This window comes from Miniopterus schreibersii, assembly GCF_964146895.1.
Source record: "Miniopterus schreibersii genome assembly, chromosome: 11".
Classification (NCBI taxonomy): domain Eukaryota; kingdom Metazoa; phylum Chordata; class Mammalia; order Chiroptera; family Miniopteridae; genus Miniopterus; species Miniopterus schreibersii.
In genome coordinates, this window is record NC_138111.1 from 28,697,953 (window position 1) to 28,722,817 (window position 24,865).

The 24,865-nt window shown below is 42.1% G+C and overlaps 2 protein-coding genes and 1 pseudogene across 11 annotated transcripts in view; 1 reads left to right on the plus strand and 2 right to left on the minus strand.

The window, feature by feature from the left end:
• Positions 1 to 10,936, minus strand: DNAJA1 (DnaJ heat shock protein family (Hsp40) member A1). The gene is made up of 9 exons (XM_081150914.1): positions 10,636 to 10,936; positions 9,419 to 9,560; positions 9,088 to 9,265; positions 6,984 to 7,088; positions 6,206 to 6,433; positions 3,006 to 3,120; positions 1,621 to 1,736; positions 1,209 to 1,309; positions 1 to 388 (listed from the first exon to the last, which is right to left on the minus strand). Exons 2-9 carry the CDS (start codon positions 9,548 to 9,550, stop codon positions 170 to 172), a joined length of 1,194 nt encoding a protein of 397 aa, XP_081007040.1. The 5' UTR covers positions 9,551 to 9,560; positions 10,636 to 10,936; the 3' UTR covers positions 1 to 169.
• APTX (aprataxin) overlaps positions 10,906 to 24,865 on the plus strand; it is a 26,873-nt gene continuing 12,913 nt past the window's right edge. For 2 of the 9 annotated variants that reach the window (XM_081150922.1, XM_081150918.1), the window contains exons 1-2: positions 22,743 to 22,826; positions 22,957 to 23,120. Coding sequence is in view for 2 of the 9 variants with exons in the window: in XM_081150917.1 (XP_081007043.1) it covers positions 23,270 to 23,337 (68 nt within the window). In the remaining 7 variants the exon portion in view is untranslated. Of the gene's footprint in view, positions 11,562 to 17,426; positions 17,505 to 19,474; positions 19,565 to 19,887; positions 20,394 to 22,454; positions 23,338 to 24,865 lie in introns of those variants that run through there. The other 7 variants (XM_081150920.1, XM_081150917.1, XM_081150919.1 and 4 more) reach the window with 7 other exon arrangements.
• LOC308564075 (solute carrier family 35 member E1 pseudogene) lies at positions 19,846 to 20,741 on the minus strand (annotated as a pseudogene). Its single transcript has one exon. The product of its transcript is annotated as a solute carrier family 35 member E1 pseudogene (transcript).

Consider the following 24,865-nt stretch of genomic DNA (forward strand, 5'->3'; position numbering starts at 1 on the left):
TCAGAGCTTTTATATTGAGTTTATTCTTCATTTAACTTTTAAAACACTACTATAGTTGAATATTAAAACAAAAACAATAGCAAGTAGTGAGCATATTATGATTACAGTCCTTCCCTCATTCACTACTGTGTATAAAACGCCAGCAGTGAGTGTTATTCACTGGCCCCATTTAAGAGGTCTGACACTGAACACCACCCCTAGGATGATGTTCATCATCCTCATATGCTTCTCCATTGTAATGGCGCCGTCTTTCTTGATTTGGATCAAAGTCCACCAGTTCTACCTGGTCCATTTCATCAGTTTCTTCTACTTCCTTCCTTTCAGGTAGGAGTTTTTCCAGCAAAGAGAGTTTATCAGGAGAGAGAAAGCCATTCTCAGGAAAGTTTACCTATAAAAAGAAATTTCTACTGTAAGTTCTATTTGATTTACTTCATCATTAGCTCCTTAAATTACTGTCGACCCATTTCCCCCAGAAAAACACATATAACCACACTATTTTTTATTTTTTTAAATCCTCACCCGAGGATATTTTTTTCATTACTTTTTTTTGGGGGGGGGGAGCGGGGGGCAGGACACACATCAATGTGAGAGACACACATTGGTCGCCTCCCACACTCGCCTGGGATCGAGCCTGCAACCGAGGTATGTGCCCCTGGCCGAAACCAAACCCAGGACTCTTTAGTTCGCAGGCTGATGCACTAACCACTGAGCAAAACCGTCTAGGGCCACATTATTTTTCAGTGAATTTGTCACTAGTGTTTAAGGCATATGGTACAAGTAAGGTCTTTTTAAAAAATGATGCTAATAAAACTAACAATCATTATTCTATTCAGCAAATACAGTATATAAGAGAACCCTTCCTAAAACACATTTTCTGAACCACCCTATTATCAAAGCAACCACTGTAGTATTTTGCCAAAAATCCACAATAGTTATTTTAAGTCCTTCTGCTAAACTTTAAGATCCCAGTTATAGCCTTGCAACCCCTCCCTCACCGATCTTTAAGTAGCCAAATAATGAAGTAAACAAGCCCAACCCCAACTTGTTAACAATGATCAACATGACAGTGGTAGCATTAGATCAATGTATTTTTCTTCCTGGATAAGGAAGAATATAAATTTGATGTTTCTTGACATTCAGAAAATGCAACTGTTATCAGATTTTAGTAAGTAATCACTCAAATATTCCTAGAGTACTTTATAGCTTACCTTAAATTCGATGATTAGGCGACCCTTTTCATATGGTCTACGATAAATTGGCATGCCTTCATTTAGCACACACTTGATATCTCCATGTTTGACAATCTGACCTAAAAACATTAAAGCCAAGTTCTTCCTTAAATACAGCCACGTTTTCATAAAGTAGAGAAATAAAGGACAGAGGAATGTCCTAGCTCCCTGACAGAAGGTAAAGTTATGTGAAGCAACCCTTTACTTTTCATTTATGGATTTTCTAGGGGCTCCAAAAAAGAGCCAAGACCATACAATTTCAGCTCAGCTCATAAGGATATATAACCAAGCAAGTAAAATACCCATTTCCTCAGTGCCTATAAAAGCTATCTGCAGACAATGAAAATAAATTACTAGGATAGAAAGAGCAGCTCATCTATCGTTACCTTACCTGGATGAGAGGTGATGACTATGGTTCGGTTGTCAAGAGTCGCTATTGGCTTTTGGAAGCCACACAATGCCTCAACCAGCTGTATGTCCATACACATGAAAAGGTCTTCTCCTCGCCTGTATTAACATAAATATAGCACATACTTAGATCTTTCAAATCACCAATGATTACCAATCCCAGAGCAGGCAATTGTTTTCTTAACAGCAAGGTATCTTTCATAAAGGTGCCTTTCTTCCCCATTCTAAAGACAGAGCCGAGAAGTAGGAACAGCAAATATATGGAATATGTCAGCCCCATTTCCTGGACAAGGCTTCAGAATCCTTCCCCACTCTCTAGGTAGTCTCTACCATTTACCATCCCTGAATCGTCTCATCACCTAATTTTAAATCTAGTCTCTCACATAGAGAAGAAAAAATTCTCGCAGTGAGGCTACAAGCAAGCAAATATACACTAGAGAGAGTACATTATAGTTCAATAGACCTCAGCTGGGCCCCTGCATTATGGGCCCAATAAAATTTACTGATGTTCATAAATTAAGCAATATAGTACATGGCACACTATAAACACAATTTTTTATATTTAATAACAGCCCATTTCCTCCCTTTGTGCTTAGGCTGTCTTCCTCTTCCAATCCATATTAGTAACAGAATGCTCTCCAGAAAAACTCCTGAGGATTTACCTCAAATGATAGCATTAAAATCCTGAGCTTGATAGCATTTCCACTGTTGGAACACTTGAGGAATGTTCCATCACAATTACTTTAAAACCAGTTCCTTCAGATGTCATTCCCAGTGAGATTTACTGGAACCCTAAACGAGTCCCATGTTTTGAAGTCAGCGTGGGTACACATCTGACATACTCACTGTTCGCCATCAGTTTTTCTTGCGCTTCCCTGTAAGTTCATTGTAAACACTATGAGATATTTCACAACAATAGACCCGAATTTATGGTTTTTAATAGAGATGTTCTAGACACTTATTTACAATTAAAAGCAACCAAACATATCATAAACTCAGAATTAAAAGTGGTGAGAACTTGAGGGCAAACTTTTGTCTAGGGAGGTTTTCCCCAATCCACCTGTTTATTATACTAATATAAAACATCACCTAATTGAAGTATATCCTTCAAATTCCAGATTGGGTAACATTTTACCTAAATTTAGACAAAAAGCTAAAATCGGATCCTTTTTGTTTTTAGCCTCTTTCCAGGTGGAAACATTAATGATTAACAACATTTTAGAAAATATATTACATATAACCTAACTATCCCACTATATTTTTCCAGGGTATTTCTAGGAAATATATTCTAAGGGTAATGAAAAGCTCATTTAAGAAACACCCCAAGTATGCAAGATGTCAGTTTGAGTAGTTGATTAAAACTTTTACCGAGTGAAAACAGTATGGTCCTTTTGATCTAAGACAATGATAATATCTCCTGGCTCCAGTCCTGGCTCTTGGTCTCCTTCGCCATGGAATGTTATCTTCTGGCCATCTTTCATGCCTAAAAACAAAAGGTTAATTTTATACTTACTTAACATCCAACTAAGGTAAGATTCTCAGTCTATTAAGAGACACGTTTGTGTGTGCATGAAAAAGAAAGTTCAAGTTTTTGTGGGTGCTCAAGTTTACAGAAAGACTAAAAATGCTCACAGGATTAGACCAATCCAATTTCTTACAGATGAAAACACAACCTCTAGAGGCAAAGAGATCAGGCCTCAAGTCTCAGAGCTGCTATTTACTACCAGCTGCATTTTCCCAGGGAAGCAAGTTGGATAACTTTCCTAAGCATCAACTGTCCCACAGAGACCTACCTTATCAGGGCTCTTGAAAGGATTAAATAAAAAGGCCCATGTTGGCAACAAATCAGTGACTCGCAAACACTATAGCCATAAATGTTAGCTATTTCAATTTCATTACTTACTTAAAAAGAACCTCTATCAAATATTTCTATTAAGCCTAATAGTAACATAAATCAAGACTTTCTTCTCTATTGTATTAGCAATGTTTACATACAGAAAACATATAGGGAGTCTCCCAAAAATGTATACACACTTCACAGCTCACAGCTCAACTGATCTTTCTTTTCAGATTTAACTCATTGGAATTAATGATTATTTAAAGTGTATATACATTTTTTTTAGGATACCCTTTATATATAAAACCTAGATAACTGAAAAATCCATATCTTTTTGTTGAAGACTGATTCAGTTTAGCATCCTGAAAAAAGGATAAATATGCAACACTCCCTTCAGCCCATGTAGTGTCAAAGGTATTTTCCAGAAGGGCAAAAATTTCTTAAAGGCCAACATATTTTGAGATTCCCTCCCTCCTACCTCTGGCAGTTAGACAACATCTCTTTAATGATAATTTCCTGAACCAATCAGTGAGGTTGCCCCAAAAGAGCAATTTGTTATGGAAAAAAATTAAACCTATATAAACATAGCCAGTACAATGAATCCCTACATATCCATTCATGTAGATCCAGCAGTTAACTCATGACTAGTATTTCATGTATACCTCCATCCTTGTCCACTCCCAATACCTGAAGCAAAATTCAGAAATACGAATTAACCCACAGATACTTCAGTACCTCTAGAAAAATAAAAACTTAAACCATGATACCAGTATTGTATCTGACAAAACTAAACATACTCTGGCTTTAATCATTACAAGGGAATGTGACTATCTCCTTATACTAGTGTAACAAACTCAGCTCTATTTTGCTGGTTTTTTCATTATTGTAAAGAGCATGGTTAATCCCCGCCCCGAAATATGTTAGGCTATTGCATGCTTCAATGTCTCTGGATCCTTTTTGTTCGTCATTTTATTTTGTTCATTAGATTCCACATATATGCATAGCCCATGGACACAGACAATAGTGCAGAGAAGACCTGGGGAGGGGGCAGGAGTGGGGAGAAAGGTGTCAATGGGGGGGGAAAGGGGGACACCTGTAATACTTTCAACAATAAAGATGGGGGGAAAAAAGCATGGGTAAGGGCAAAATAAGTGGTTTCACTTGCAATTAATGCCTTCCTAACTTAATGGAGGAAAAAAAAATCTAAACCCTACTAAACATGGGCCAATTAAGCAGGAGGATAAATGGAGGGAGGGCAGTATCATGACTCACATGGGAAAGCACTACTGCACGGCTTATGTAATATAGATGTATGTATTAATGAGACATTCACAATATTAACAGTTCCAAATCAGTACAGACAGGGTAACACTAGCTACCAAGTCTGAAGATTACCATGTTTATTATTTCAGAATAGCAAAATTAGAAACTTTAATTTACTCTGTAGTTATATACATTTCTAAAATTCCTACAACGAATACGTATTTCTCGCATGGCTGGGCATGGCTCAGCAGTTGAGCATCAACCTAGGATCCAGGAGATCGTGGTTCAATTCCCAGTCAGGGCATATGCAGGAGGCAGCCGATCAATGAGGACTCTCTCATCATTGATGTTTCTACCTCTCTCTCCCTTCCTCTCTCTGAAATCAATAAAGATATATTAAAAAACAAATTTTTTAAAAGTAAATTACCAAATTAAAGAATTGGCAAAGTAAGAAATCTTAAAAAAAAAAAAAAAAAAAAGTTATGACTTAAAGCCCTAGATAGTCAGAAACTGACAGGTAGGTTTACAGTCTATTAAAAAAAAATTTTTTTTTAAGCAATATTCTTTTTTTTAAAGATTTTTTATTGAGAGAGGAAGAGGAAGAGGGAGAGAGAGGAACATTGATGTGAGAGAACATCTACTGGCCACCTCCTGCAAGTTCTCCACCAGGGACTGAACTCACAACCTGGGCACGTGTCCTGATCAGGAATTTAACTGGCAACCCTTTGGTGCCCAGGACAATGCCCTACCAAGCCACACTGGCCAGGGTTAAAAAAGCAATATTCTTAATCTAAGCTCTTACAAATCACCTGAAAGATAAAACATTTCATTAGTTTAGAAAAATTTCAAGGAAATATATTTTTTAAAAATGTTTTTATTGACTTCAGAAAGAGGGAAAGGGAGAGAGAGATAGAAACAATAATGATCGGCTGCTTCTTGCAAGCCCCCATACTGGGGATAGAGCCTACAACCCAGGCATGTGCCCTGACCAGGAATTGAACTGTGAACTCCTGGTTCAAAGGTGGCTGCTCAGTCACTGAGCCACGCCAGCCAGGCAAGGAAACATTCACTTCAATGAGACACCCTCTCCCTTCACCTAAATCCCCTTCCCCCAAGTCCTCGAAAAGTACAAATCCCTTAACCTAGCAGTCCCTACGGAACTTAACATGTGCAAAAGTTAATTAGAATTTAAAGAGGTAGGACTAGTAATTTAACGGAAGAGAATTAAGTTTGGAACACTATCCAGTCATTTACTGATGTCAGCATTATATTTAGTGAGGAGATTCCTAATGTATTCCCTACAAATGTGCAAAAATATCTGAACAGAAAAACATTTTTTACTATGTAGTTAAGATTATCTCTGGGCGATAACCCCATATATATAATCCTATTGAGAATCATTTTTAACTATAAAATGTAAATATTCTCACCATAGCACTCAAGAATTCAGAAGTGGCTGAGAACTCACCTTTATCAATATGAACTTCTAGAATCTTCTTCTCTCGAACTATCTTCCTTCCATTGCAGCTTTTACATCTATCTTTAGGACTGATCCGTTCCCCATGGCCCTGGCACTCCATGCACACAGACTGAATTTGCTGAACCATTCCAGGTCCTATCTGATGAATTCTTATTTGCATTCCAGTACCTCGGCAATTGGGACAGCACTCGACTGCTCCTTTCTTACCACCTCGGCCTAAATAGTTTAAAAAAAAATTATGTTTGAACTTTGTGTCAGACACAGTAACACATGTTTTAATAAAAGTTCCTAAACACTACACTTGATTAACATTTGCAAGCTGTGATGGAATGCTGCCCTAAGAACTACAATTCAGCCTTTTTATTTGATAAAAGAGGGCTGCAGTCGGCTTCAGTTTATCTATAAACATTGACTGCTGTTTTCCCAAGAAACCACTTTAGAATTGTGAATTTTAAACGTGCTCCCAAATCACAATTCATAGGACATACTTTATCTGTGAGATGAGAACATTAAGGAGTTTTATTTCCAACAAATAACTTGTACTTGAAAAAGGACACTAACTTAGATTGATCCCAATTGCATTTAAAATATACACACTAAAAAGTGCTGACATTTTGCTAATATTTCTCTAGATGGTAGGTTTAGGTAGTTTTCTTTATATTTGCACTCTCTAATACTTAGGTTGTGTATTATTTGTCAGTTTTCTTATCTCCAGAAAGGCTGTAGTTCCATTTTCAGTTATATTTAAGATGTTAAAAGAACATACCTTCACATTTGTCACAAATGACATTCTTTTGCAGAGCTAGTTTTCTTGTTGCACCATTATATAAATCTTCTAAGGTTACTGAGAGCTGATGCACAACATTTTTACCTAGAACAAAATACTGCTCATTAAAAATCTAAGATGTACTTTATTTGTGATGCACCATAAAAACAGTAAATAATAATAAAGATGAGGCTCCAGGGTACATCTGTTGAGTACCTATTATATACACAGAATGTTGGCTGCATCATCCACACATGACCTTCAAACTATAATGCAATTTCAAATGAGGAAAATTGGGTGGGACTAAGTAATTTGCCTGAGAACGTAGTTGTGGCCATCTTACAAATATGACAATCAAAAACATTAACTGCAAAATCACTTGAGAGAACCAACGCCATTTATAGAGGTACATTTCACAATAGTAACTCCAAACTGCATTTCTGACCCAATGTATTCTTTGACTTTTTCACTTACTATATTGAGCAACATGGCCCATTACTTCATCCAAAAATTCTTCAGCACACTAAGTTCCAACCAATCAAGATTGGCCAGGGAAGCTGATACATTTATTCAGTCTCCATAGAATATCAAGTCCTACTTCTACCTGAGACAGGAACAGCACATTTACTGCTTGGCCAGCACTAGTTTATAGACTAGATTTCTCATTTTCTTTATCATAGTGCTGTCCAGAAGAACTTTCTGCAATGATAGGAATGTTTTATATTCGTGCTATCCAATACAGTAGCCACTAGTCACGTGGCTTTTGAGCACATGTGCCTATTACAGACGAAGAACTGAATTTTTGTCTTTGTTTTGAATGAATCTAAATTTATTATGGCTAGTGGCTACAAAGGAGTGCCATATCTCATTTCAGAATGGGAAGTGGAAGGTGGAGATCATATGAGGACAATGAGGCTACAGAAACAAAGGAACCTGTCAATGGTTAATAAGTTCCTAGCTAGTGACTCTTCCACAAGGACTTTATCCACCACAAGAGTATTGCCTTATGCCTAAGTGAAAAAAATTCTCAAACTCTTATCTGCACAATATGCCTGTTGTGAACATTTTGTTTCCAATGAAGTGTGAAGTACCATTAGTATCCTTCTGCTCCTAGCTCCATCTTTGGGTTCTATATCACAAACATAGCCCCATGCAGTTGGTTCCAACACGCTGAAAGCTGCTTTATGGATTTGAGAGTACAAAGGGAAAAAAGCATCTATGGTTTGATTAAGCAAGTATTTTCTGGTATCACACACACAGACGTTTCATTGATCTAGATCACACAGAAGAGTTTGCTAGTCAATTTATTACTTAAAAGATAATTAAAAAACAAAACCCACAAAAAAACAAAACCCACAACACTATTACTTTTCTTTGGGACAAACCCTCCTAAGCAACTGATTTTGATTGCAAATTGTCTTAAGGTAAATTCTTTAACTAAAAACATACCCCTTTCCTTTTAGGAAAAACTGAGTTAACAATTTCCAGTCTTTCTGAATTTTAAAAAGCTAAGTAAAATTTAATGGCTTCCCTATTCCTTCTAAAACGGACTCTACCCATTGGCCCTTACTTGTGTAAACTATACTGGGAACAAGTAAGATTGACTCTGACTGGAACACTGTTTTCCAATGAATATTTCTACAGCCAGCAAATGACATTTTTGATAAATGTTAAGGCCATATGTTTTGATATAATAAAGCTAAAGCAAAATTAAATGGCAGGCTATTTAGAAGTAAAGATACTTTCAACTAAGGACCTCCCACTGGGTTGGGGGTGTCAAACAAGATTTGTAAAAAGGGCTTTGAAAATTATGCTCCTATACTTTGTTCCTTTAATTAATGCTTGACAACCTTACTGAAGTTTGTGGCCCACTATGTAAGAGGTTTATTTAGAAGCACTCACTTGTGTTAACACTTGGTTTAGATAATTTTATTTGCATCACATCTCATTAAAAAAAAACTATACCACAAATCAAAATGGCAGTTTACAGTTTGCAAAATTATACCAACATGTAACACAACATTTAAAATAGGTGAATTCTCAACAATTTGCTCTGACCAAGGGGCAACTTTGAATTGCTGCATGCGGACTAGATTATTCTTACCTCTCCTTTCTCTCTGCATCCTTCCTCCTCCTCCAAAAAACATATCAAAGATGTCCATGGGGGAGCCAAAACCGCCACCTGCCCCACCTTCTTTAATTGCTTGTTCTCCTCCTTTGTCATATAATTCCCTTTTCTTTGCATCAGAGAGCACTTCATAAGCTTGGGAAATCTGTTTAAACTGTTTGAGGAAAGAATAAATCTCACTTTTAAAAAAGTATTACAAAGTATAGCCACAATATTAGACATACTCAATTTCAGGTTGCAATGGAACTACCAAACACCTGGCAAAAAAACCATTCAAGCTGTGTCTGAGTATGAATATACAACTTGCCTTCTCTCCTTCATTTGGATTCTTATCAGGGTGGTACTTCAAGGCCAGCTTCCTGTAAGCCTTTTTCAATTCTTCCTGGGTGGCATTGGGTTTCACCCCCAAAACATCATAGTAAGTGGTTTCTTTCACCATTTTTGACAGCCTGAAATTAAAAAAAAATAAAAAATGCAATTTTAACTGACTTTCAACTGGTAGTTATTGTAATTAGCTAAATCAGAGCTAAGGCAGAGAAATCTGTTCTTTGCCAAATCTGATTATAAGAACTCAGCCATCCCTAAACTTCACAGAGAAGGTAACAATTCCTTTGACAATTCAGCCATAAACCCTAGCAGGTTAAATATAAGCTAATAATTATGAGAGTAATTCAAAAGCTTCCTATAGCAGCTGGTTCCTATTCTCCCACACGAAAGCCTCCATATCATCTGGACTCTTCCAGTTCCCTTCCTCAGCAGCGACAGAAGTAATCAAAAGGAGCACTAACAGGTTCAGTCCACTGGTTTATTACATTATCATTGTCTTTAGTAAATACGTTAACACACACACTGCCTAGAAAAAATACATTTGGCTATAAGGGGGCAGGGAGTGGTTTATTAAACTGATTTACGACAATCCTAAGGATGTTTGTCAATTACAGGACCCATAGCGCCTCCACGTAGCCCGCCAAACCCCTCGCCCCCAAAACCAGCGTAGCTTACACGTCGTTAGGTTTCCCCCTGTACTTGGAGCTGATCGTTAAGGTTTCCTTCCTCCCCCCCCCCCACGGTGGTTGAGAAAGGGTGGGAGAAGCCCAGCCCGCAACAAAGAGGGGGGGAGACCAGAGAAGCGAAACCGTAGCCGCCGCCCCACTCCTCCAGCAGCCCCTCACCCTAAGCTCCTCTGCGCTTGCGCGCAGGGTCGCCCACCCTCCAGGGAACGCGGGGGAAGGGGACGCACACAGAGGAAAAGCCTTAGGCGACAGGTCTTTGGAGACCTCAGGCTGGACGGGGAGGGAAGAGAAGCTTAGTGAAAGGTCTCGGGGCCACTCCGAGCCGGCGATGACTTGCCAGGGCACCACACCAGCCCCCCTCCCCCCCCCAAGGGAATCGTGGATCCTAGAACCGATAACCCTTCCGCCCACGCGGAGCCAACCGCCTCCCGACCGCGGCTCCATCCAGCTTCTCGGCGCCACCAATGGCGCCGGCCCTGGGTCGAGGGGACGCGCGAGGGCTGAAACTCACCGGTGAGCGGACCCAGGCGGGTGTGGAGGAGCTGGAAAGAGCGCGTTGCTGCGCGCAGCTCGGAAAGCAGCCGCTCCTCCACCACTCACCGAGTGTTCTGGAAAGTTCCGGCCGGCGCGCCGCAGCCGTCGTCTTTTGTAGCTGAGTCGAGACGCGTCACCCGCAGGAAGTCCCGCCCTTCCCGCCGCTGCCACCGCCCCGCGGTTACCCGGGCAACGGCGCGGGGGAGCGGGGGCGGGAGTGGGTTGTGCTGAAGGGCCCTGTGGGGGTGGGTCTAAGCCTGGGTTCCTGGAACTTTCTGGAGCCCTTTCTTCCACCCGGTCAGTCCGAGAGGACGCGAGTGTCTGGCGGGAGCGGGGACTGCCCGGGAGCGGAGCAATTCCGAGCCAACCGGAGTTCCCGAGTCAGTGGGGCGGCCGCCGCCGCCCGCGAGGACTGGGCGGGCTCGGGAACCGGCCGGCGGGCGGGCGCCCGGTGCGGAACGCGCACCTCGCAGAACAAAGCCCTGCAGCGCCTGCACCCCGCCGGCGCCTCGTTCGCCTCTTTCGGCGTCTCCTCCCGGCTTAGCTCTTTAGCGCTGAGGTTCTGGGAACTAGCGAGCAAAAAGTGCTGAGCAAGATGGGCCCGGGCCCAGAGCGATCTCACAGGCCTTGGATCTTGCTCCTTGTCACATGCGGCCCCTGACCTCGCAATTCAAACTGCCTCGGGCTCTGCTTCCTCCTTCTTGTAGAGCATGGGGCAGCTCTAAACAGGAAAACGTTTGCAATGCCTTCGGGCAAAATGAGGCCCTGACCTCTTCTCTGGCCGGACGTTCACCGGGGTTGGCTGGCTGGGGACACAGAGTAGCACCCAGAGTGACGAACAGATTGTGGTATTTGATTTTGTAAGTCCCACCAGTCTGTGAACCTGGAGCTGCAGTCTGCAAAGTGAGTCTCTGGTCTTTCAAATGTTGGGAGAGGGGTATATTGGGGAAAAGGGGCTTTTTCCTTATCAACACAGCAAACTTAGGAGAACTATCTAGCTCCAAGGAAGCTAAAATTGGAAAAGTTGGAAAAATACGGTTGCCATCAGTTAGACTTTAGTAGGAAGGCAAACACGTCAACAAACTATAAGTGAACCACAACACAGAGGTCAGCGGGGGAGAGGCGCCTATGTATTAATCTGATGGAACAGGGAAAGCTTCCATGGAAAAGTGGCAATTGAGCTGAGTTTTGGAGAAGGGAGAAGAGCCTTAGCAGCAAAGGACAAGGTACAAGGGAAGGCTAAGGTGTGGAAGAATATGATGTTTTTAGGAAATTACAAGTAATTGAGTGCAGCTAGACCTAAGGGAGCTGGAGTGGCAGGAGGTGAGGCTTAGAGCTAGTTGGCGTACACTTATTGGGATATCTTGCTAAACTAAGGATTCTGAACTTTACCCTGGAGGCACCCCCATATATATCTCTTCAGCCTTATCTCTTTTGTTTAAATTGTGCACACCAGTTGCACCGAACTATTTGTAGCTTCTCAAATGCACTTTTTCACCTTTCTGTGCTTTACTCTGGCTGACAAACACCTAATTTTCCGGATCTTAGATGTTACCTTCTCAAATATTACCTCTGGTATAAAGTTTTTTTTCTTCTGATCAGCAGTTTCTGAAAATCTAATACTGCCTAGAAGGGCGCTAGGACTTGGTAATGTAAAAATGAGGTAAGTCAAGGTCCCTGTCCTCAAGGGGTTCAGCGGTTTAGAATCGACCTGGGATCCAGGAGACCCCTGGTAGATTCCCGGTCAGGGCACGTGCCTGGGTTGTGGGCTCGATCCCCAGGCCTGGGCGTGCAGGAGGGAGCTGATCAGTGACTCTAATCGTTGATGTTTCTATCTCTCTCCCTTCCTCTCTCTGAAATAAATGAAGATATATTAAAAAAAAAAAAAAAAAGTTGTGTGATAAATGCCAATAATGAAAGAGTATATTTGGGTGTTCAGTAGGGAAACCTTGCACCATCTAAATAAATATCACAGGCTGAGAGACCAGCAGTTGTGAAAGCATGAACAATTAAGAGAAAAGTAAACAAACAATAAATAACTAGATACTGTTCATGTATTACACAGGCATTACAGTTCTAAAGTCTACTTTGCTATAACATAAACTGGGTTTATGAATCTAACACTGTGCTAAATTCTACAAATGTCGTCATATTTTAATCCTCATGGCAACTCTCTTTTATAGGTGATTTGATCGTATTTACGTTTTAGAACAATCATTTGGGTGCTAATGTGAAGGATGGATTCTTAGAAATCTTTTATGATGAGAGATGAGATTAGTAAGTGATATATATGGCCTCAACAGTAGAAATGGAAAGGGCAGGAAGTATAAATACAAAGGTAAAATCAGCAGATCTTGTGACTGGATGTAGAGGTGGGGGAGATGGAGTCGTAGCCGACGTCCCGCTTTCTGGCCTGAGCAGTAGGATGGTTGGGATGCCCTTCCAGAGGTGGAGAGCCTAGAAAGAGGAGGCAGAGGAGGCTGTGGTGGGGGTAGAATTGGGAGGGGGGACAAGATGAATCCAGTTTTGGGTATATAGATTTACCGTTATCCTTTTTTCTTTAATTAAAAAAATATATTTTATTGGAAAATACAAAATGGAAAGTAAATTATAGCCAAACTTATCTTTGTGCTTATATAATTTAAATTTCTTGTTGCAGCATTTAGATTTTAATTGACTGTGAGGCGTACTAGGGCTGGAAATTTTTTTCAAGTGTCGCCAGTTTGTTCTGGCTCTCCTCTTATCACTGTGAGTATGCAGTTTCAGTCTTCTTTATGAGCTGTCCTCCCTCCCAACCCCCAGCCTCCAAGTGTTATTTTTTAAAAAAACTTTTAATTTTAGAGTAGTTTTAGATTTCTGGAAATGTTGCAAGGATAGAACAGAGAGTTCCTGTATATCTGACACCCAGTTTTCCGTATTATCAACATCTTATGTTAAAATGGTACAGTTGTCACAACTAATGAACCAATGTTGATACATTATTATTAACTAAAGCTCATTCTTTATTTGAATTTCCTTAGTTTTTACTTACTGTTCCCTTCCTGCCCCGGAACCCTATTCAGGATATATCACATTACTTTTATCTTTTTGTTGTTGTTAATCTTCATTCAAGGAGGCTATGATTAGAGAGAGGGAGGGAGGGAGAGAGAGAGAGAGGGAGAGAAACATCGATGTAAGGCAGAAACATCGATTGGTTGCCTCCTTCCCGTATGTGCCCCAACCAGGAATGAAGCCTTCAGCCTTCTCCTGTGGGGTGATGCTCCAACCAGCTGAGCCCCCCAGCCAGGGCAGGATATCACATTACTTTTAGTCGTCACATTTCCTTAGGCTCCTATTGACTGTGACAGTTTCTCAGATTTGCCTTATTTTTGATATGACCTTGACAGTTTTAAAGGAGTATTGGCCAGGTATTTTGTAGACTGTCCTTCAATTTGGGTTGTCTAATATGTTTCTCTCGAGATTTGAGTGGGCTTACGGGTTTGGGGGAGGAAGACCACAGACGTAAAGTGCTAGTTTCATCATACCATATTCCGGGGACATGCTATGAACATGACTTACCACTACTGATGCTGACCTTGATCACCTGCCTGGCTTAGGTAGTGTTTGTCAAGTTTCTCCATTGTGAGGTGACTCCTCTCCTGTCCCCCTTTTCCATACTGTACCCTGTAGAAGGAAGTCTTATTCATCTTGTTGGCTTTGGCTGGAAGGCATGGTCTGGCGCAGAGTAGTATTTGCTGAACTGAACTGGGTCCCTATTATTTTGTGAGTCTCATAAAAATTCTGCCAGATAACTTTCCCTATTTTATCAGTAGAAAAATAAAAATTAGAGCATTTGAGTAACTTGCCCAAAGTAACACAGTAAGCAGTCAAGTTGGAATTTCAACCTAGTCTTTCGGAATACAAAGCCTATGGTTTTTGCCAACACCATCTGGCTTTACAAAGGTTTATATTTATTTTGGCCGTCTTTCCTAAATACTTGTAATGCAAAATTGCCCATAGATAATGTGGTTACATCTTTCGTTATATGGAAATTTAGTTCCTCTTTCAATTTAAAGTTACACCTTAGAACTCTCAGCCTCAAATTGGGCAGATCTCTGTGCTCAGTATTGCTCCATCCAACTTTAATTTAATATCTTCTTTTTAATTCCCCACAGAATTGTGATGGGTGGCTTACAGCAGAGCCGTACTGGGAAAATGGGTACCAGTTAAGGTGTTATTACAGTAGTGTAGGACTGGTTATATAATTTGCGAGACAGTGCAAAATGAAAACATGGCGCCCCTTGTTCAGAAATCATTAAGAATTCCAAGACACTAGCAGCAGAGCGTCAAACCAAACACGGGGCCCTTCTAAGCGTGAGACTGTGTGTGACTGTGCAGGGCACATGCCCATGAAGTGGGCCCTGCAGGAGTAGACGCAGTAGGTAAAGAGGGCCGTGTTAAAGCAGTGGAAGTGGGAATGGAGAATAGAGTGGCTGCCCGACACGTTGGAGAGGTAAATTGATAGGAATTGGTTGATGATTAGCTGTGATGGGAGCGGGAGGGTAAAATATGGAGTGTGAAGTTTCTAACTGGGCGATGCCGCCCACTGGCGGGAAATCGCAGAGGGCCAGATTGGCCGCGGGCAGAGGAGGGTGAGCTCGGTTTCAAACCTTCTCACCCGCATGTGGATATTCAGGAAGCACTGCGTATGCAGCCTAAGTGCCCGCAGAAAAAGGGCTGCGGTACACATGCCCAAATGATGGTGCTTTCTGTGGTTGAGGACCAGGATGAGGGGGATGATTGGCTGGGGACTTTAATCTTTTAAAGAAAGTATGTATCTCATATAATGGAGAAATAATATTTTTGATAATGAAAATCAAGTCACACAGAGTATTATTTGTAAGAGATATAGAGTCAATCTGAAAGAGTTTCAAAAGTTTATAGTACAAAGAAAGTCATTTATGATAGAAATAAAATTGCAACCACATCTTTTCTGTTTCCTGTACCACAGTTACATGTTTCAAACTAGGCTTTTGGTTTACTATTTTTTAACTTTTTTTGAGCATCCACAGTCAGTTGGCCACTCTACAGGGTGTATAACTTTAAAAACTTACCTTGTATCTCTATGTTTTTTGATAACTGACATGTGAGCATTTTCATATTTTGGTGGTATATCTTTAATTCTCCTTTCTTTATATTACCTGTGTATTTTTTCTTGGGGGAGGTGATAAGGAAAGCCTGAAAGTAGAAGTCAGAAGCTCACATTTAAGTTCTGCCTCTGCCTCTTGTTGGTTGTGTGATCTTGGGAAAATTACCCAGCATCTCTGAGCATGGTTTCCTTATTGATAAAATGGAGATGAAGTTAGCCTTATTAGAGATGTGAAAATTAAATGAGACTATAAGTGAAAGTTCTTTGTAAACACTAAATTTTATAAATTCACATTCTTTTTTAGTTCTGTATCCAGGGCCTTTCTTAGTGAGCCTCCCACCTCTTTCCCAGAATCATCTTCAAGAGTCTACTTTCTCCAAGTCATTTTCTCACCATCCCCGAAACATGCCTTACATTTGTCTGCCTCCTTAATATTGCTTCAGTTCACTTACTTAATCAGCAAATGTTTATTGAGCATCTCATCTGCCTCTGTTTAAATGTCACTTTCTCAGTGAGGTCTGCAATGTCTGCCTTATTCCGAGTTACAATCTGCTGCTCCTCAGCATTCCTAATTCCCCTTAAACTGCTCTACTTTTTTTTTTCTTTTCATTACACTTATGACATAACACAATGTTTACCTATTGTCTCTTCTCTCCACACCCCCTTCCCACTGGAATTTAAATGTCATTTGGTCAGGAATCTTGGTTTTGTTTTATGATGTATCCCAGGCATCTAGAACACTGCCTGTTACAGAGGAGAAACTGAACCAGAGGTAGTTATGGAACAAGTGAATGAATACGCATTGTGCCAGACTTAGGCTCTGGGTATATAGTTGTGAAAAAGAAGAGCTGGTTTCTGCCCTCATGGAACATCCAGCCTGGCATTATTGTCTGGTGGTTTTCTGCCCACCTGGGATGCCCTCCTCTGGGAAACATCAGAGTGACTAATGGCTGAGTTCAGAGTAGATTTTCCTCTTAGCAGTGAGCAATTTTCAGATAATTTTGCTTTTAAGTTAAAAAAAAAAAATCTAATAGAAAGGCAGGGGGAGAGTAATGCATTCAATTTAGTTGTTCTAAGTTAAAAGTAAACAATTTTTCCTAATGCAAAGACAGAATAAAAGTATTTCTTTTAAAGTGCCAGGCTTTGCAGATAGCTGAAAGAGGTCATGGGGGGATATCTGGTTTAATTTCCTCCCTCCCTCCCTCCCTCCCTCCCTCCCTCCCTCCCTCCCTCCCTCCCTCCCTCCCTCATTTTCCTTCCTCCCTCATTTTCCTTCCTCCCTTCCCCTTCCCTTCCCCTCCCCCTTCTTCCCTCCCTCCTTCTCTTCCCCTCTTCTTTCATCTAAAGGAAGATGGTTGTAATTTTTCATATTATTGAAGAATGAGAGGACATGCAGTAAACATGTTCATTGCTGTCTTTTTGAAAAATTTCAGAATGCTTCATCCATGAGATCCTGACCTATTTCTTGAGGTCCTCTCAATGCAGTTTGTTGATAAGGGTTTTTATATTGCTAGAACTCTTTCTTAAAAGAGAAAACAACAGGAGCTTAAATTGAGTGTATTTAAAAATAATCTGCTGATCCAGCACACTTAAAACAGCATGTCAGCAACTATTCTTTCTCTCACCCTGTTCTCACACAGGCAACCACACAGACCAGGGAAACTCTGCATAGACCAGTGAGAGGGGGTGACGGATTAAGGAGGAACACTGCTACACAGGTACGCAGCTGAACTGAACTAATGACTTTTAATATCCCTTCCAAATTTGAGACTTTTGAATAATTTAAATTCCTAAATCCTGTTTGTCCTCATTTATCTGAATAATCCAGTTGTTAACGTTTTGGGTAGATACATTTTCTAAATAATTCCTTTAATTCTACCTCACTTTGCTATCAAATATCTTCTAACTTAAGTTTGATATTCCATCTGAGTTTTCTTCTCTGCACACAAATTCTGACGCAGATATGAATTGTTTTGCCCCATCATCTTTTTGTCAGAAAAAATATTGATAAAGGAAACTCTTGTGGCAGTAGCTTCAATTTGTTGTAAACAGTTTCTGTGGTTTCCCATAAACCCATGATATGGTGTAAAAATCTACTCTGCAAGATTATTTTTAGTATCTTCTTGCACTTGGTAACAACTTAATTTTGTTTAACGGTTGTTGCATTGTGAATAAACTAAAACAGCCTCAATAAAACAAAGAACAAAGTAAAAACTCAAGCAATGAGCTCTATGCAAGGCCTCCTCTAATGCTCTTGAGTGATTTATGAACCTGCTAGTGTGCTCACATTGCCCTGTGGACACATCTCTGTCATAGTATTTATGTAAATGTGTATATACATTATAAACATTGATGGTGATATCTTTTTCCAAAAAGGGTTCAAACCATTTCCAAACATACAAGAAGAACCCCAAAACCAAATCTCTCTCTCTCTCTCTCTCTCTCTCTCTCACACACACACACACACACACACACACACATACACTCCAAGATTCCATAAATTAAAAGTGCAGAGAATGAAGAAATAAAAACATGAGTAGACACAAAATGGAGCCAGGGCCAAAGCTAAAAATGAATGTAGGAGTGGCCTTCACATTTGCTACAGCAGGGCCATGAATTTGTCTCTAAGCTGACAGTCTCATTGGTCCCACAATTCATGATGTCTGTGGATGAAAAACAAACCCTTTGCTCTGGAGAAGTAAAACTATTTTCGAAACTGAGATCAGATTGGACTGTCTCCCAGGGACGCTCATAAAGAGAACATTGTGTTAAATGAGCAGCAGCGTCCTTGACAGCATCCCTGACAAGATGACCAGTTCACAAAGATGCCTCTTACAGCGTGATAGCAACACACCAAAAAGTGATTCCATGGGTTAAAGCAATACTTCTGAGGCAGAGGACCGTCTCAATGATCATGGCTTCGCAATGTTTTATCTCCTGCACCTACCACAGTTATTGGCATATAGCAGGTGCCAAGAAGTATTTTTTGAGTGACTGTCAAGTGGAGAAGACCCAGTTCAAAGACTCTCCCTAGAAAGGTCCCCTGATTACCAACACCTAAAATCCTGCTCCCCAACTCTGCACTCCTTTTGTAGCTATCAAACAATACAGTTATGAAATATTCCTTATACTGTTGGGTTAAAGTGCCATTTCAATATTTTAATATTAAATTTCTTATGTCTTCCCCAAATATGGGAGTGAGGCCAGGGACATTTGAATGTGTGTGTACACACATGGTGGAGGTGGTGGAGGTGTTAGGTCAAGAAAGTACTGTACTCATCCACCTGGGAGGCCAGTTTGCAGGTGACCTTGAGAGTGCTATTGGCTTAGATTCAGATTCCAACATCCATGCTGTCTTTCAGAGCAGAGGCAGTGTTGGTCATGGTGCCACAGTCAGCCTTTTGCCATGGGCCTCTGTGCTAAGCAACAGAAAGACCCCGTCAAAGGTAATAGTATCACCAGCAGTAAAAGAGACTCAGCGCTGAGCTAGCAGCTACTGACCCAGGGCTCTTTCCAGTCCTTTAGGGGAGCTGGGGTTGAGTTGAGCTTACAGGTTAGGGTTAGTCATTTTAGCTGGCAGAGTTAGAAGCTTGGAGATAGAGCTTGGTATGAGGGTCTTTCTTCTCAGCGGATGTCACCACCGCTCAGTCCTGACTTTTATCTTCTTGTTGTCATTCACGTTGTAAAGGTGTTTCAGAGCAGGAACTGGTCCCTGTGTGCAGCTTGCTACCTGCAGTCACAGTGATGTCTGCATCATGATGAAGACGCTCATCTTCTGGTGTGTAACCTTATCTTGTTTTTGCTTCATCAGCAATGGCACTGCCAGACCTGGGACGGGAAACTGGGAGAGGGAGCGCAGTGGTTAAGAATATGGGTTTTGAGGGAGGCCTGTGTAGGTCCCATCCTGTCCAGGCCTTGGGGTTGCTATCTGCTTTCAAAGCAGAGTGTTTGTCTTTTGGGAAGACAAAATTGTCTTGTCTGAAAAGGCCTCCCGCATGGTTGGCTTTGGCATCTTCCAGGAATAGTAGGGTCCCCTGTCGTGATGGGGAGGAGTTGCTTTCATGCTTGCTGATTCACATTGAACTTGGTCTTATTGTACAGGAAGACCCTCAGGATGGCCGTCATCATGCCCAGGATGTTGGTGCTGGTGACTGGGTTCCACAGCATGATCAGGGACACTGTGATGACCATGATTCTCTTGGTGGTGTTGGCGACCGAGTAGCTTAGAGGGCTGATGAGGTTGAGGATGCTGAAGGTGATGATCTGGGTAAAGTTACAGAAGCCACTGATAGCCAGCAGCAGAAGCATCCAGAGCCACTGGGACACAGGTCGGGTCACTGCAGACCAGGAAAGCTGAGAGGTCCACCAAGACCCATGTGGTGATCATAAGGAAGACAGCGTGGCAGCCCAAGATGGTCAGAGATGGTGGATCTGTGAGTCTCTCAATACCTCTGTGATCTGCTTCACCTTCATGATGATCTGGGACAGGAGGACCACCCAGATCCACCATGGATCAAGGCATGGTGGCCTTGACTGTGTGTGTGAAGGACACTGGCACCTTCCAGATGCTAATGTGAGCCGACAGAAACGTGAAGTTCTTGCCAAAGGTAAGCAGTAGCATGTGGCGCAGGTAGAAGCAGGGTGGCAACAGCGAGCCAGGCAGTGGGTGCAGGTAGTGCCTGGAGCCCTAGATGGGCAGCACAGGGGCAGTGCAGGAGGAGGGAGGACACATGCCAAGCATGCAGCATCAGTGGGAGCTCTGTGCACAGCACCAGGATGTGGCACAGTGACAGGGTCACAGGGAATGGGAAGGTGCTCAGGATCACTTTGTTGACTACATTGCTGCTGGCGCTCAGCACAGCAGGCAGAGTGCCTCCAACCAGCTGCGCCCCCCACCATCCTGCCCTAGCGGCTACCCCTTCCCACCCATCTGATGGCCAACACAGGCTCCTCATCACTTTCTGTCCTGCTTTTTCTTAATCAACCTATATATTTTTGTTTACAGTCTGCCTCTCCCCACTAGATTGTAAGTGCCTTGAAAGTAGGAACTTTGTTTTGTTCATTGTGGTAGCCCCGGCACCTAAAACAATGCCTCACATGTTGAAGGAGCTCAGAAACATTGTTGAATGAATGAATAAGTGAAACAGCCAATGGAGAGCTAGAGCTTCTCTGAGTTCATCTGGCTAGAGGCCAAGACACTAGAGAATGCAGGTGTGCACATGAACTCCTTAGCCATGTGCCTCCTGCTAGACTAATCTGAGGAGCTGACAATGCCAAGAACCCAGGCCATCCTGTTCTGGGAGTTACTGTTAATTATCTGCAATCGTGAGGTTGAGGGCCTGGATAGTGCAGTATTCATATGGTTTGGGGATGGTGCAAAGGGCATCAATCTTAAAGTTAGCTAGAGTAGTTTTCTAGCTTCCAACCCAAGAACCTTGACTGACTAGGTTCAAGAAAGCCCATGTTTGGGTATATGGATAGGCATGGAGAGAGTAGTATATAGGATTAGACAGATAAGACCTCTAAAAGTAAGACTAAACAATGAGTTTAGTATTAATTGGATGAGGAGTGGAAATCCATGAAAGAACTTAAGCAGGGAATGACGTGGTCAGATTTGTGTTTTGAAATATTTTTTTTCTAGCTGAAGTGTGAGAGACTTGGAGGGGGCAAGAGTGAATTTCGGAAACAATGAAAAACATTCCAGAGGAAGTAGCATGAACATCAAGGAATGCTGTAGAGTATTACAGTTGGGCCATGGCTCAGCAGGGATCATTCATTTATCTCTCTAAAGTATTGGAGATGCCCAGCTGGGCGTGGCTCAGCGGTTGAGTATCGACCTAGGATCCAGGAGATTAGGGTTCAATTCCCTGTCAGGGCACATGCCCTGTTGCGCTCAATCCCCGGTGGGGGACGTGCAGGAGGCAGTTGATCAATGACTCTCATCATTGATGTTTCTATCTCTCCCTCTCCCTTCCTCTCTCTGAAATCAATAAAGATATATTTTAAAAAAAAGTATTGGGGAGGAGGGGTTTGAAGGATAAGTTCAACATTGCTGGTACAAGGCTGGGAATGAAGAGATGGTCGGAGGTAGGGCAGGATAAGTTAGAAGGGCCTCCTGTGACTTTCTTTTTAATGTGTCTATAAGAACTTTCAGGAGAGACCACCACAAATCCGCAATTTACACAAGTAAGTAGTGAATGGAAATAAAAGGCTTACCTTGAACCATCAATGGTATGAATGTCGGTAGTTGGGATTACAGTGACTATCTTCTAAACTCTTAAAAATTTAGAACCTTGAGCGAGTTAAGCTATGAAGTCAACGCATAGTGGGAGAAATTAGCCAGCCCTAAAAGCAGGAGTTGAAAACAATAAAGTGTAAATTATGGGTGGGAGATTTTAAATTGTAGGGTATAGTTAAAGGATGCATTAGCATGTTTACACTATGATGTATAAAGAGAACTCTACTGGTGTGCCAATTATAGGTATGACTACCAAGAATTTGAAAATATCATTTAAAAAATTTTAAGCAGAAGTTATATATCTATTTCACGAAACCTAATGTCAAAAAGGTAGTATTCACAGAAACATGCTCAAGTTTCTCGTGAAAAATTTAAACATTATATGTGACTATTTAGCCTTAATAAAGATAGTGAGTTTCTCCTTATGAAGGGAGCGTCAAGAGGAGCAGGTTGCCTAGAAACGGCCGCTAGGGAAAGCTGCCCGAAGTCTCTGCCAGTTCAGGGACAGAGGCGATGACGGGGCAGCGGCCCCGGGGAGAGATGGGGGAGAGATGCTGAGATAACTCCCAGGACCGCCCCTGGACCGGGCTGACCGCCGGGAATCACGCTTGGACCACGCCCCCCCGAGGGACCAATTGGGGGCGGGCGCTTACGACCCGGGCATTGGGCGAGACGCTCAGCCAATCTAATGAAAGGCGGTGGTGACGCGCCCGTTTGCGCTCCAGTTCGGCGACGTCATCCCGCAGCGCCGGAAGTGGCGCGGCGGAGGAGTACTGCAGCCTCGCCGGCCCGCCGTTTTGAGGTAAGGCAGTTTGGGCCTGCCTCTTGCGCTCGCCGCGTCCAGAGCCGTGGGCTTGGGCCTTAGGCCGGGTCCGCTCCTGCCTTTGAGCGATGTGCCTTGAATAACGCTCTCGCGGCTGCTTTCTCGGCAGGCGTTGCTCCATCCTCGGGCTCCAGGGCTCTCCGCTACCCACTTCCCGTGTTTTGGCTGCGCTCACGTTGGTGTCCGTCCCACCTCGCGTTCTTGCACCTGTGCCCCTGGCAGCAGTGAATTGTAGTGCATTGGTCGCAACACAAGCAGAGAAAATATTAGAGAGTGAGTACTGTCCAACCCATGGAGGCGGCCCAGCTTGTCAGGAAGGACATTGTTTCTTTCGAGAAATGCTCCCTGAAAGGAACTTGAGGGTGTTGCCCAGCGTCCTCAGCAGGCGGAACGGGAAGGCCTGAAGAAGCAAGCCTGCTCTCATGCAGACCGGTGCTAGCCGTTCAACAGAGCAGGGATATAATTTCCATTTGGAATCAATGTGGCCCAGGTTTGGAGCCTGTGGGGGATTTGATTTATGTTGGGGATCGTTAGAACATTTGAGACAGGACTGTTCATTTGGGGAGACAATACAGATTTGTGCCTGTTCACCTTAGTTGCACAGTCTGCTGTCTGATGGTCTTTAGCTCCTACTTTCATCCTACCTTTATAATAGTTTTGAATGCTTACTTTTTGCCAGGCACTGATTTTTACATACTAACTCATTTAGCCCTTGTAGTGTAGAGCAGTTTTTAATATTGTTTTACAGCTGAAGAAGTAAAGACTTAGGTTAAATAACTCAGGTCATACAGCGAGTAGGTTGTGGGGCCACGATTTGAACTCAAGCAGTTGGACCTCAGAGGCCTGGATGTTATCCACTATTATATATTGATCTTATTCAGCCGTTCAGTAAGCTCCCATACACCTCACTCTGTTGTTATCTGCTATTTTATGGAGAAAATTGAGGTAACCAGATGTGCTTTTCCTCCAATTTCTGCTTCTGTTTTCATGTTTACAAAGTCACCTAGATTTACACCCATCTTTACCTTTCCTTAAGTCTCAGAGCATGAGCTATATTCTCTGATCAAAGCAAACCCCTTTATCTGTGTTTCTGACCCTTCTTTTTACTCTCATCTATGAGACCTTGTTTTCATTTGTCTTTTCTGCCCCTGTCCCATTCATGTATAAACAAGGTCAAGTTTCTGAGATCCCTGGTCATCCCTCACCCCCACTCCCACCCTGCAAGCCAGAAAATAAAAAGTTCTTGGTGATCATCTTCCTTTAGCTGTCACCCAGTAACTCTTTCCCCTTTCTTATCCATACTGTGTTTAAAGAGTATTCTAAATTCTTTCTCCATTTTCTCATCTCCCATTCCCTTCTGCAGTCTAACTTTCAGACCTCTTATTCCCCAGAAATTTTACCCTAAGATCATCAGTGATTGATTCTCAAACCACATAGCCACTTAAAAATCATCACTGGATCCTTTTGCTGCCTTTGAAACTTGATACCTCTCACTCCCTATTTTGCTTTCCAGGATAATACACTCAGCTGATTTATTCAGTGAACATTTATTGTGAGACAGAGATGAATAAGACAGTGCGTTTCCTTCAGGAGCTTATATTCTACCTGTTTCTCCATGTTCCTCTCTCACCAGTCATTTCTCCTGTGGATAGTCTATTTCCCTCCTCTCCTAAAATGTTGGGTGTTTCCAATGCTTGTGACTTTGGGCCATTGTTCTTTTCATTCTGTACACACTAAGTGAGCACATCAGCTGGCTTGGTTTTAACTCCCTATATGCTCTAAAATAGAAGTTGTCATCTTAGACCTGTTTTCTGACTTTCACCCTCATCTCTGACTACCCAGCTGGACAGCTCTGCCTTTAAGTCCCACAGGCAGTTCAAATTCAGAGGCCCAGAACTAAACTCAGCATCTTCCCTAAATTTACTTTATCACACCCATCGCTAAATCCCTATATTTTACCCCCTAAATGTTTCTCAAATCTGTGCTCTCTACTTTGTCTCTACTATTGTCCTACTTCA

Excerpts from the sequence above, each read along its gene's own strand:
- DNAJA1 (XM_081150914.1), bottom strand. The coding sequence starts at position 9,550 with ATGGTGAAAGAAACCACTTACTATGATGTTTTGGGGGTGAAACCCAAT. Across the intron at positions 9,266-9,418 it reads ATCCAAATGAAGGAGAGAAG|TTTAAACAGATTTCCCAAGC; the intron begins GCAAGTTGTATA and ends TTCCTCAAACAG. Across the intron at positions 1,310-1,620 it reads AGTCATCACCTCTCATCCAG|GTCAGATTGTCAAACATGGA; the intron begins GTAAGGTAACGA and ends TAATGTTTTTAG.